The sequence below is a fragment of the Fusarium subglutinans genome (assembly GCF_013396075.1).
Source record: "Fusarium subglutinans strain NRRL 66333 chromosome Unknown NRRL66333_c0000043, whole genome shotgun sequence".
Taxonomy (NCBI): Eukaryota; Fungi; Ascomycota; class Sordariomycetes; order Hypocreales; family Nectriaceae; genus Fusarium; species Fusarium subglutinans.
The window spans coordinates 153,982-166,720 of NW_023502106.1; the positions used below are offsets into that span (position 1 = coordinate 153,982).

The 12,739-nt window shown below is 48.4% G+C and overlaps 4 protein-coding genes across 4 annotated transcripts; 2 read left to right on the forward strand and 2 right to left on the reverse strand.

The window, feature by feature from the left end:
* Nucleotides 1–835: 835 nt before the first annotated feature.
* FSUBG_4773 (tetracycline resistance) lies at nucleotides 836–2,069 on the forward strand (the record flags this gene model as incomplete). Its single annotated transcript, XM_036682797.1, has 2 exons — nucleotides 836–1,339; nucleotides 1,389–2,069. 2 exons carry the CDS (start codon nucleotides 836–838, stop codon nucleotides 2,067–2,069), a joined length of 1,185 nt encoding a protein of 394 aa, XP_036539695.1.
* Nucleotides 2,070–2,365: 296 nt separating this feature from the next.
* FSUBG_4774 (3-dehydroquinate synthase) lies at nucleotides 2,366–3,893 on the reverse strand (the record flags this gene model as incomplete). The annotated part of the gene is made up of 2 exons (XM_036682798.1): nucleotides 2,366–3,470; nucleotides 3,517–3,893. 2 exons carry the CDS (start codon nucleotides 3,891–3,893, stop codon nucleotides 2,366–2,368), a joined length of 1,482 nt encoding a protein of 493 aa, XP_036539696.1.
* A 1,470-nt stretch (nucleotides 3,894–5,363) lies between these two features.
* Nucleotides 5,364–6,875, forward strand: FSUBG_4775 (uncharacterized protein; the record flags this gene model as incomplete). The annotated part of the gene is made up of 1 exon (XM_036682799.1): nucleotides 5,364–6,875. The coding sequence occupies one exon, from the start codon at nucleotides 5,364–5,366 to the stop codon at nucleotides 6,873–6,875; it is 1,512 nt and encodes a 503-aa protein (XP_036539697.1).
* Nucleotides 6,876–8,286: 1,411 nt separating this feature from the next.
* FSUBG_4776 (uncharacterized protein) lies at nucleotides 8,287–11,262 on the reverse strand (the record flags this gene model as incomplete). Its single annotated transcript, XM_036682800.1, has 8 exons — nucleotides 8,287–8,323; nucleotides 8,587–8,662; nucleotides 8,716–8,847; nucleotides 8,898–9,013; nucleotides 9,563–9,876; nucleotides 9,925–10,820; nucleotides 10,866–11,194; nucleotides 11,240–11,262. The coding sequence occupies 8 exons, from the start codon at nucleotides 11,260–11,262 to the stop codon at nucleotides 8,287–8,289; spliced, it is 1,923 nt and encodes a 640-aa protein (XP_036539698.1).
* Nucleotides 11,263–12,739: the final 1,477 nt, after the last annotated feature.

A 12,739-nucleotide genomic window follows, 5' to 3' on the forward strand; every position in this document is an offset into this window, starting at 1 on the left:
CTCAACACCATCAGCTACGGTAGGAGTCAGAGCCTGTACTGCTTCCTCAACTTTCTGCAACCGCTCATTTAGCCTCTCTATACTCTACCAGTTTGTCAAGTCAAGAGGCGCACGGGTTGCCTGTTCATTAACGCTGCTTACGAGAGCCGGTTTGTCTCGGGAATAGCTACAAGGACCTGGCCATGGTTGGCACGCGCTGCATTTAGGAAGCTCCTTCGAACATCTAGTACGTGGTTAACAGGTTTCATTTATGGAGTGATAAACTCTTGATGTATCGGGTTGCATCCCTAAACTTTTTTTGCTTGCAGTAGTCGCACTAATACTTGGTCAGTGTCAGCCTCGGTACAGGGTGAATGATGCTTACCGCATAACGAGCCAAGCCGGAATTCGCCAGTGAAGATATTGGACTCAAGGTTGATGTACTTTTATTCTTCACAGAAACTTAGGGTGATGAAGAATGTAGAGGATGAAAGGAGGACATAAAAAGAGTTTCCCTCTGTCATCAAGCCCAAAGAGTCGCATCCTTATTGGCTGGGATCGGAGCAAACAAGTGCTTACTCTCCGAAGTCCACCAATCAATTGCAGCAGACTCGGAAATGTCAGGACGATAATTGCACAGGCTGAATAGATTCGTCCGCTTGTATGCTATCCAAGATTCGAATTAAGAGATGCCAGTCACGGAGTAATACCGGACTTTGGAGGGACTTTTGTTTTCCGTGGACACTCGTCACTCTTGGTTCACTCATCAACTTCCACATATAAAACATAGCAAGCAGCCATCATATCTTCCAACGCCACAGAGAGAAATACTCCAAGCAATCAAGAAACATACAATATGCCCGCCAAAGCACCCTTTGCCATTATAGGAGCAGGCCCCAGCGGTCTGACTCTCGCCCGGCTACTCGAGGTCAACAACATCGATTACATCGTCTATGAGCGTGACGAAAGGCCGGTGCCCAAGTCCATCAATCAAGGAGGAACTCTAGACATCCATGCCTCTACTGGTCAACTTGCTCTCAAGGAGGCCCGGTTACTTGACAGATTCAGGAGCATTGCTCGATGGGATGCATGTCGTGTGTTCATGCAGAACCCTTCAGGTACCATCAAGGCTGTATTTGGAGAAGACCGCGATGCTCCTGAGATTGATAGGCTGCAACTTCGGAAGTTGTTGCTTGACTGTATCCCGACTAACAAGATTCGTTGGGGTCACCATGCAAAGTCTATTGAGAGAGGAGAAACCGCTGCTGAGCATGTCATTTCTTTTTCCAATGATAATTCTGTTTCTGGCTTCCGTGCTATCATTGGGGCTGATGGAGCGTGGAGCAAGGTGCGCCCACTGGTACGTCAAGTAGCCTCTCAGGTCGTGGTCTGTACTGATGCATCTCAAGCTGAGTTCAGCGAAACCTGAATACTCTGGTAAATTCTTCATTGAAGGCAGCATATCTCACGACAACCCCAGCTGCACTGCCGCACTGGAACACGCAGGTCCAGGGAACATGCTCGCAATGGGACAGCACAAGATCATGGCCGTTCAGCAGCTAGCTGACCGTTCCTATCGATTCTCTATGGGTATGGATGCGCCGGAAGAGCTCTATCGCAGACCTCTGAGTCATGAAGACACTGAGGACATTCGTCAGAAATTTCTGTCGTCACCAAAGCTCTTCGCAAACTGGGCTCCGAACCTGAGGGAATATCTGACCAATGCTGAAGGACCATTTCATACATGGCCTTTATATCGCTTACCCGCTTCGTCCGTTGGTTGGCAACGAGTCCCTGGAGTTACCCTTTTTGGAGATGCTGCTCATCTTGCCACGCCGCTTGTGGGCGAAGGAGTCAATATGGCGATGTTGGATGCTCTCATGCTGGCGAAGGCGATCGTTAAGTACTGTACGCAAACTAGTAGCGTAGACACTGAGGACAATGCGCTGGAAAGCGCATTGACGGAATACGAGAAGGGGATGTTTCAACGTGGCCAGGACTACATACGACGCTGTATGGCAAGAGAAGTGGAGTTCCTTTCGGAGAATGCGGCGGAGGACTCCATCAACATGATCAACGGCGATGAGTAATGGACAGGAGGAAGCCAAGTGTGTACTCTGATCCTGGATATCAGCCCAGTACGAGAACGTCGAACAGAGCATATAGTCATAACTTAATCCGAGCGTTATATGGAATAAAATCCTTGTTTGTATATTGAATTGAATGTAAAACCGTGGATACTGAGTGATTTATCATCTCGCTCTCAGACCCGGTATCATAATGCTAAAAAGACTGAGATGTTAAGTAATCCCAGTCAGCTAACCTAACTACCTAACAATCGTATACTCATTTCTCAATGCAATGAATTTTGTTTTTGTTGATGCAATTATTGACTCTGAACAGTGACAGCCTTGGCGATCTGGTTCTGAAGACCATTCGCCTTCTCCTTCAAATCACTAAGGATACCCTTCTCCTGGTGACCATTGGTCTTGGACGAGCTGACGACATAGTCGTCGTCACTGCTGGAGTCTTGCTGAAGACCATCAACGCCCTCGGGACCAGAGGCGTGAAGCTTGGCATTCTCGACGCCATTGAGGGGAATGTTCTGAGTGCTGCCGTTCTCAACGGGAGTACCGTTCATGGTGTATCCAGTGTCGCTAGAATCAACGAAAGCTTCGAGACCAGCGCCCTGGCGAGGGTAAGACTTCATGATCTTCTTGTGCTCCTCCAGAGCAGCAACCATCTCGTCGTGGCTGACGTCGTTCAAGAAGACGCAGTCACCCATTGGGTTGATGGGAACAGCAGCGCGGAGCTTGCCGTCGCGGGTCTTGAGAATAGCAGCTGTGGCCTTCTCGAGAAGAGGAGCGTCGAACTGAGGATGGTCCATGGAGAGGCCAGCTCGGGAGAAGAGATTCAAGAGACGGGTATGTTCCTCTGATGAGAGGAGACCACGGATGTGAGCGAGGGTAGCAGAGTATGCCATGTCAATGGAGATAGCATGGCCATGACGAAGAGGGGTCTCAGGAACAAGCTCATGGAGAGGCGACCAGGTATGCCCATAGGCAATAACACGATCAAGCATAATCTCATGCAGGTTCGGTGTCTCCAGCTTCAGCATCTCATGAATGCCAGCACGGCAGATCTTATCAGCAACCTCCTTAATCTCAGGGCCAGCATCATCTGATCGTCCAAAGCCAGTGTTGATAAGTTGCTCACAGTACTTCTCAAGAAGATCATAAGTATCCTTGTGAGCACAGGTAGAGATCTTGATCAGCTCCGCGAAGCCGTTGCGGATCTGTGCTACCGGGAGACTGCGGAGGAAAGTGAAGTCAAGGAACGTGTGGGATGGTGCGTGGTAGGCACCAAGACGGTTCTTGTAGCGGCCGTAGTTGACGGCGACTTTGATGGAGACTGAGGCATCGATTAGACCGATGACTGTGGTGGGGATGCGGATGTAGTTGGTGTTGCGGCGATACGCAGCACAAGCGAAGCTGTAACGGTCAGTTGGGCTATGAATAGTAGTGGCTGAAGACTTACCCAGCAACATCGGTGACGAGACCGCCGCCAACAACGAGAACAGGCTCCTTTCGGTAAATACCAAAGTCGGTCATGGAATCAACAATAGACAACAGCGTATCCATGCTCTTCGCCTTCTCACCAATCATTGTCTTGTGGATAGTAAGAGGGATGCCATAATGATCAAAGTACCTCTGCATCTCATTCCCATAGAGGTTAAAGATGTTGAGGTCCATGACAGCCAGACATCGTCCCCAGGGGGAGTAGAGCTGGTACAGCTGAGGATTGGCAGTGTTGAAAACACCATCGAGAAACTCAAAGTCATACTCGATCTTCTCGTAGCCACAGACAGCGAAACCCTTGGCGGTGGGCTCGACGGTAGCACTCATATCAGACATGGTGGGTGGTGTTTTTGGGGTAGTACAATAGGGATAGAAGGGTGTAGAGGATGTGTGTAGCTTGGAATCCAGGGCAGTGATGGTGATGGGGAGAGCTTTTTATGTTTGAGTACCACCCCCCTCTGAGGGATATTCAACTGCCGACCAGCTCTCAAGCCGGGGTTCTTTTCACGAGAGCAAGTTAACACTACATGAGTCGTCCGTAAACGAGTGGTTGGGGGAGAGGTACAGAGACATGAGGCCCGTTTTCATTGGGTGGGTGGTTTGAGGCCCGAGACTTGGCTACAGGTGCATGTTTGCACGCGGACGCATGTATCTAATGTTGGCGTCATGATGGCCAAGCCGAGATGGGTCTGAAGCATTAGTTCTCACGCTTCTGTATGAGTGCATACAACATAGCCCTTGAGAACCAAGCGGTTGAGCACGACATATGTTCTATGCTAGCCTGTTTGGTAAGGTATATTGCGAATCTCTCTTTCTCGAGGTGTCATATACCCAGCAACAGCAACGGGATGTACCGTGAATTTGTCGTTCAGGGGTTGAATCTTAGGCCCCGCGTGGAGCCAGATTGTACCTAGATCTATGTCCTAGGACTCATGAAAGGGTAAAGTTTACTGTCTAGACTGTATTCTCGTAAAGACGGGGCGATATTAGCGAGAGGGCGTCGATTACACTACCATCTCGCATGTGCGCGTCATTCATTAGGTTTTCCCCCACATTTAACCTAGTGACCATCCCTTGGCCAAAAATAACATGGGGACATGTGAAATGCCTAGACCCTGAAGTGAGATCGGGAAAAAAGGACAATGGGAATGTTGCACTGCAGATCTACGATATCTACCCTTGCGCCTTACGGGGACCGTTATTCCCTGACCGCCTCTTATTCCGCTTTCTTCTTCTCTTCTATCCACCTGCTCGCGAGTCTAGCACGCCATAGACGTAGCACAGCGTCTCGGTGTAACAGTATTGTGGGCTGATGGAAGAAAAAAGAGTGTCTCGACCTTTTGCATCGATATATGCACAGTGACAATTCCACACATGGTGTGTTTTTTTCTCGTGATACCTCGAGGAACAGGCTGGAGCCGTAATTGGTTGGCAAACGGACCGGTGTGAAAAGCTGCATATGCATGAGATATCCATGGTGTGAAACCATCGGAGCTAATCTTCCTGGCGAAGAAAGCCTAAAGCGTTTCCCCTCCCTGAGGGATCTCAGACTAATCTGACATGAGTTAGATGGTCTCAGTAGTGAGGGGAAGGGATTGTGATCGGAATGTGCTGCTCCGGAGCTGCACCGGCGTGCTAGTGAGACCATTCTCCGCAGACACGCCCAAGTCATGACGTCTTCCAATTGACTTTTTTCCAACAACGCGTTTCTGAGTTGTATCCTCAATAGCTGTAGCTCAATGAAGCTCATAATTGTCAATTGTATACTGCTACAGCTCAATTGTTAGAGTTTATATCACATTCATCATGGGAAAGCCAAATCAGGCTCTGGAGAGCTCTCGAGCGATTGAATTCGCCAAGAACTTGGCTCTCTTTCTCCTCAGCTTCATATTCCTACCAACAAACGCCCTCTTTGCATTCGGAGCTTACGTGTTGAACCGCTTCACCTCCAAACCCTCACAATCTCAAAATGACGGCGATAATCTGGACAAAGTTACAGTCTTGGTCACAGGCGTGAACATGGCCAAGGGTCTCTCTCTCGCACGAATGTTCCATCGTCGAGGCCATCGCGTCATAGGCGCAGATTGTCATTCCCTCTCGCCTGGTCGCGTATCCTTTGCAATCGACGCGTACTATCGTCTCCCGCCTCCTTCAGAAACGATGATGAATGACCCATATCTCAATCGAATTGTCGAGATCATACACTACGAAAATGTTGATCTTTGGGTTTCTGTCTCAGATGTCAATGCGGCTGTTGAAGACGCTGCTGTTCGGGAAATCATCGAAGCTCGTACGAATGCTAAGGCCATTCAGTTTGGCGTTGAGGATATTCGGAGACTTCATGAGAAAGATGCGTTTATCGAGCATACCAAGGGTCTTGGTCTGACGGTTCCGCTAACGGAGGCTGTTGAGGATAAAGAGGATGTTATTAATTTTCTCCAAAGAAATGGTGGTCTTGAACATAAGCATAGTGCAAGACAATACCTTGTCAAACCCGTTGGTGTAGATGATGTCGCGCGCTTTGCAATGCCTTTACTTCCTCTCCCCTCCGAAGAAGCTACCCTCGCGCGCATTGAGACAATTCCCTTCGAGACTGCCAAATGCTCCTTCATCATACAAGAGTACATCACAGGTCCTGAGTACTGTACTCACGCGCTCGTCATTCGCGGTCGCGTTTGTGCGTTTGTGGCGTGTCGTTCCGCTGATGTCCTCATGCATTACTCCGCTCTGCCTGTTGATTCACCGCTGAGCAGAGCGATGCTTGACTTTACACTGAAGCAAGCTGAAGAAGGTGGGGATAGTTTCACGGGACATATGAGCTTTGACTTCTTGATCGACAGGGAAGATGAAGATGCCGTCAAGTCTGGCGTTGAGAAAGAAGTCACGATATACCCCATTGAGTGCAATCCAAGAGTTCACACTGCTACTGTTCTCTTCAACAACACTCTCGAGATTGTTGATGAGTATCTCTCCGTTCTTACCCCATCTGCACCAAGACCTTTGACAAAGCCACCTGTATCGCCTACCAATCCCCAGCAATACTACTGGGTCGGCCAGGATTTTGTCGAGCTTGTTCTGTATCCCTTCTACCTGACTCTCTTCCGAGGCACAATGAGTCTTTCAGATATCCAAAAGTCCATTCGGGCGTTTGTACAGCACATCATTTACTGGAAGGATGGTACCTTTGAGTCTTGGGATCCTCTTCCTTGGTTATGGATGATGCATGTCCATTGGCCTGTTCAGTTCGCTTGGTACATGTCTACAGGCTCTGTGTGGACGAAGGTTAATGTGAGTACTGGAAAGGCATTCAAGGGTTAGGGTGTTGTAAAGGATGTGATTTGTTGAAGCGCATGTTAACATGGGAGGTTGCGGCTTGGATGTCCATGGTTGCATGATGAATGACTAGTGTAGCGTAAGTAGTTGAATAGATCTAGATTGAAGCTTTATGTATGAAGAATTTGGTGAACATTTTCCTGAACACCATAAGGCGTGATACTGTAGTACATCACACTACGTCACCGTGCCGCAAGTTGCTAGTTTTATGCTCAGAACGTGACGCTATTCCGAACCAGGGCCTCGTACGCAGGCCAACGTATAAGCTATTCTTTAATTTAATTCCTTATACCAAAACTATCTGCAGCAACAATTCAGGCTCTGTCCCTGCTTTTTCGCCAATGCCACCCAAATCCGGGCCGCAGGGATCAACACCCCACCATCTGATAAGCCAGGCGTATATACACGCCAGAGTGGTATCCCTATCGTGAGATCTCAGCCCCAGGTGTTCACAGACCATACCCCTTGATTTAGGCTGTGTCCCAAAACGTCGACCCTGCAACCATGACCGGCCGTCATGTGTTCCCCCAGATATTGGGCGCTGCTCGATCTGCATGCCGTACACCCTCTCGCCAAGATGCATCCCTGGTACTCGGTGGCTGTGTCCCGAATCCCTGGGACTCGTAATGTGGTTGCAGCCCGTTGTGCTTGATCCGTCACGGCAGTCCTAGCGTGGTCGAGGGAGGGATGAGCCATGTACACGTGGCAGGGCGAGTCTGTGCGATCTGTCACCTGCAAGGCTTATCGTGACGTTTCTGTGCCGTAGCGGCTTTGAAACGGTGCGGTAGTATTCTGGTCTGCCATACCTTAAATCTTTCTAGAATATTCTTCCGAATCTCCCTTCTCAGTATGGCTGGTGTATTGCGGGAAAGTGGCACTATCTTGGTATTTTGTTGATACAACTGGGGGTCATGTTCTTATTTCTTTCGCATACTTCAAAGTACTTATATGGCCATCACACTAAGCCCCTGTCACAAACTCCTGTTACTATGCTTTTTAAAACCCCATTCGTTTTATTTTGCACGTTTTGAGACGGCCGAGGGCCAAGGTTGTCGATATCTTGCCACGAATAGTCGAAAAAGGTTTGAACAACCTGCCCAAACGGTTATCAGCTACATGTACGAGTCCAATAAACAGGAAAGAACCTACATATTTTCATGTAGCAATATGACTTAGTTTGAAGCCTAGAATCCCACGTAATTGCTATCCTCAAAAAGCGCTGTCTAGTTTGAACATGCTATGGAAACTACGAAAACAGCGCTTTGTGACCACTTTGTTTTACCATAATATTTGCACTCAGAATAAGTGCAATTTCCTACAAGTAGGTGGTCATCACCTCTCACGCTCTACGTCTACAGGCGAATGGCATGATGTCGGGTCTGGGACTAAGCCATCGTCACAAAACGCTGTTCAAAGGGTTAAGCAGGTCTGGGCTACATTCACCACAGCATTTATCTAAAGATTGACTTCCTCGTGCGATTTTAACATATTGAAAGCCCTAGACCCAATCCATCGTCGTTGGCTCATGTGCTATCATCCCGCTCAAGCACACGCCCTATCGCAAATCGTGATATATGATATATCCCTGGAGATGCATGTTCAGCTTGACCCAGTCATTACATCAGTAAGTCTTACCAAATCCTTTCCCGGATGATCTTTACAGTCACTCGACAGCGGGAAATACCGTCTAACAGACCATAAAAAGGTCAACGGATTGTAGTTGAACACAAATTTGGCATCAGGTGCTTCTTCGCGGTATATATCAAGAGTCTCTGTCTAGTTCAGCAAATACTCTTCATTTTCACAGTCAAAAGAAATTGCCTACCTTCGAAGAGCGTGATGACGTCTGAAATCTGAAATCCTCGGACTCCAAAGCCAACACCGGCAACGTTCCAGTGCACGTCTTTCATGTGCTTACTCATTTCGGCTCCAGGTATTTCGGGGCCTCTCCAGACCGCTGGATGACAGTCAGTAACGCAAGCCTGTTATTGATTACGATGAATATACCTCTCACGTTGTATCCCGCCTCCCGTAGCAGGCGCGTATGGTTGAAGATCTGTGTTTCAACAAGAGCGGCATCATAGCCTTGCTGCGTAACATACGTATGCCGACCAGGCAATCCGCTTCACGACGTAAGTAAACATGTCATCAGCAGTCTAGAGGATGGACTCGCGTATAAAAGACATTGACTTCGCCACATCCTGGCAACGTGGTCACCGAGCTAAAGATGGACCCAAGCGAGAGGAGAGATTGCGAGACAAGCATTTTGAGTGTTGAAAATGCGCAACTTGATCAGCTAGCCTGCGCGTTTTATACACCGCTGGTGAACATCCGTGTCGGCGCCATGAAGCCACTTCGTCTTCTCATTCGTCTCATCTCAGACATGTTACAAACTCAGCATCTCGTATTGGCTGTGACGTAGCTGTGGCTTGCTGTCCGCGCATCTGTGTATCACGATGATTGGACGGCGAGGTTCTCAAGGCAAAATCGGCTTCTTAGCGGTGACCGAAGTTGGCGCTGCACCAGCGTTATTCTGAGCAGAGATATTCAGAACATGATCAGAGACTCATTCAAATACTGTAAAGGTCATCGAACAGCCGAGCTTTATACTGGCCGATAACCCTGTGTAATATGTCTATGAGATATTGACAAGCAAAGAATCAGAAAAGAACTGATCAAGAAACGGCTCCCCATAAACATCCTCCAGGTCAAACAAATTATGCGAAACGTTCTCCATCGGCGCATTATCCTCGTCGCTATTGATCGGATGTATAAACTTGGTCGCAACCTTGATCGTAGCGCTCGTCGTAGCATAAGTCCCCCCAGCCTTGCATAAACTCCCCCAGTCAATGCCTGTCATGGCAGGATCAAGAAGCTCCCACATCATATCTGGCTCAAACTGAATAGTAGCGCTGCTAGACTCATCATCTTGTGGAGACTGTCGCTTCTTCTTAACTTTGATATTGAGGGTTCGCAGAATCTCGACCTACATCGTTGTTAGCACCAGCGAGTCCTTGAGTTTTAGGAGACGCACCTTTTCAGCAATATGAGGCCATTTTCGCGCCAAGTGCTCTAAAAACGTCTCGCAAATACCTAGATTCTCCTTCGCCTTTTCCGAGACCTTCTTATCCCTCGCAAATTGGAATATCCACAGTATCGAAACACATCCAGCAACAGCTTGTCCAACCAGAGGATCATTAACCTCAAACTGTCTATCCGCACACATCCTCACAAGTCTTGAAACCCACTCTGCATGGAACAAAGCTTGGTCAACTGTATTCTGCAGAAAAGACCGTGGCTGGAAATTCCGACCTGCGCGGCGAAGAGCGACGAGTTGGACGAAGGGGTTGTTGAGGATAGCTTGGGTGGCGTGCATCATTACTTGGAATAGTACCCAGGGCGCCCAGTATTCTCTGTTTTCGCTGAGTTCGCAGGGGGGTTGGTCTGGAAAGGGGGCGTTGCGGATGAGATGGCGATGGGAGGTGATGTTTTCGAGCTCGTATAGCTTGACGGTGAGTTGGTTGTGTCTTGAGGTTGCTAGCCATGGATATTCGTTCGCTCCGTTGCGGATGTCGCGAAGGTAAGAAATGATACTGCCCCAAACGGAGACGTAGCCGAGACAAGTTGCGACAATCCCCACGTCTTGGACGTTTGCTTCGTATGCATCCGTCAAGTCAGCGCAATACGTCTTCATCCCATGCAGAGTCGTTGGTCGAGGTACGCTCTTGGGATAATTCGGTGTATGGGTTACTTCGAAGAGAGTGTTGCAGTGGGGAGCAAAGGTACTTTCCAGGATAGCGATGCTCCAGTGACATCTTGATATCGCATCATCAGACTGTCGTGAACCACTGACCTTTGAGTCTGAGAGCCGAAGTGATTCGAGCTTAGCTGCCATACCTATCATCATCCAAGCCCGGGAAGATTTGCCAGCTGAAGTACCTTAGCGATGAGTAGACAGCATGAGAATTAACGTACCAATATGATCACACAAAGCAAGTAGACACAAAGCCTGCATAACCTCCAGCTGCACAAGCCCTTCCGCCGCCAAGTCAACAACTACACTCCTCGCCGACGTGGTATAATACTCAATAGCCTTCCCTTCCAGTCCATAGTAGAAGTTATGACTGGTATAATGGAGCGATAAAGCTAGGAAGCTCCACCGGAGGTACTGAGGTAATGTCCCGATCTTAAGCTGGAGACGTTTTGGATCGAAGAGTGGAAGCGGTTGAAAGTAGATCTTCTCACGGTAGGCGTTCACGAAGTCTGTTAACAGGTCTGATGGGGGTTGGGGGTTCGCTGGTGACCTATTCTTGTTAGTGAGTCAACATAGTTCGGAGGATATGTTGTACCATGAGGATGTTTCGGAGAGCATGGCTGTTATCGGAGGTAATTGCGGATGCATACGCGGTGAATTCGCATGACCATTCCAGATATTGGCATCTTGGCTTCGATGTCTATTCCCAAAGCCTTGACTTCAATGCAATTAGCTAGGACACTGACTCGACCCAAGAACTTACTCTATCTCATGACTCGATGCAGTCGGAGATATACTAGCATGCTGCGCTTTGAGAGGTCTGCTTTTCTACATCAGCTCTCTCGTTTCATCCAACCCACGCGCAGTGACTAACAAGCTCCGAGCGAAGGATCTCCGACTACTGATGACGTGATTCCTAGGCAGATAAGTGCACGTCTGATTCGCCATTCGACAATGCGAACAGCCCGGTTTCTCAGCCGGACACTTAATCTTCTTCTCCCTATCCCCATCATCAGTATCCCGTTTCTATCGCGACTGATAACGTACCGACAGCGCTCACAAGAGCGCCTTACACGCGGTTCGCCTGTTGTCCTCGGCATTAGTGATTCCTTAATCGGAAATCGCTACAAGCAAGTATTGGTGAAGGTTCGGAATTCCGGTCAGCTCAGTTTCCTGGGGTAGATCTTGAGTTCAAATTCCGGGCGCAGGCTAAAAGTGATGGAGGAGAAAAGCGTCGGCCGGCGTCATGAAGATCGGAGATGGAAGCCCCCACAATCTGTCATTGAGAGTGGGTGTGATTCGTCGGTCGGAAAATGTCAGAGAGATAAGATGGCCGAATGGAGAATGTGGAGTATTTATGCCGTGTCACTTGATCGGGATGGATACCGATAGAGTCTGGGACCGGGTTCAGGAGCCGGTCAAATGATAAGATTGAGCAGAAGCCTCGATTTAATTAATCACGACTAGGATCGATTTCAAGTATCAGCTAATATCTGTGACTTTGTCTGATGCAGTAGCCTTTTGAACGCCAGAACAATTCACCCATCCTCACCACGCCGACGAGCCATTCTGATTCTTCACCCACGCCGCATAAGCCTCATCCTCAGGCCATCTCCTGGGCGCATTACAATACTTGCAATCCGGATCATTCAAATAAACAGTCGTCGGTAGTGTTTTCTTTACTTCAGTGCAAACACCATTTCGTTTGAATCCATCGCACTCCCATATTGTATATCTCACCAGTTTGAGAAACCGGCGGCAGTGCTTGCACAGCCATGTCTCTTCTCTTTCTCGACACATCTTGTGGGATATAAGTGTTGTTTATTTAAGACGGTATTGTAAAATATTTTCAAGCTTTGCTGGCATTGAAGGGGACGTTTAGAAAATAATTGGTAATTGAAAGGGATGAGAGCAAGAATTTATACTTGTGGGGGGGAGGTGATTCTGAGACTTCAGATGAAGGGTATCATTATCACTGTTTTTGAAGGCACTGAAATAATTGCCCCCTTTGTCGCCACTTGACGAGCTCACATGTTCACTGGCCCTAAGCATCATTGGCATGTTGTTCACTGTTCACCAATTATCTGATTTCACT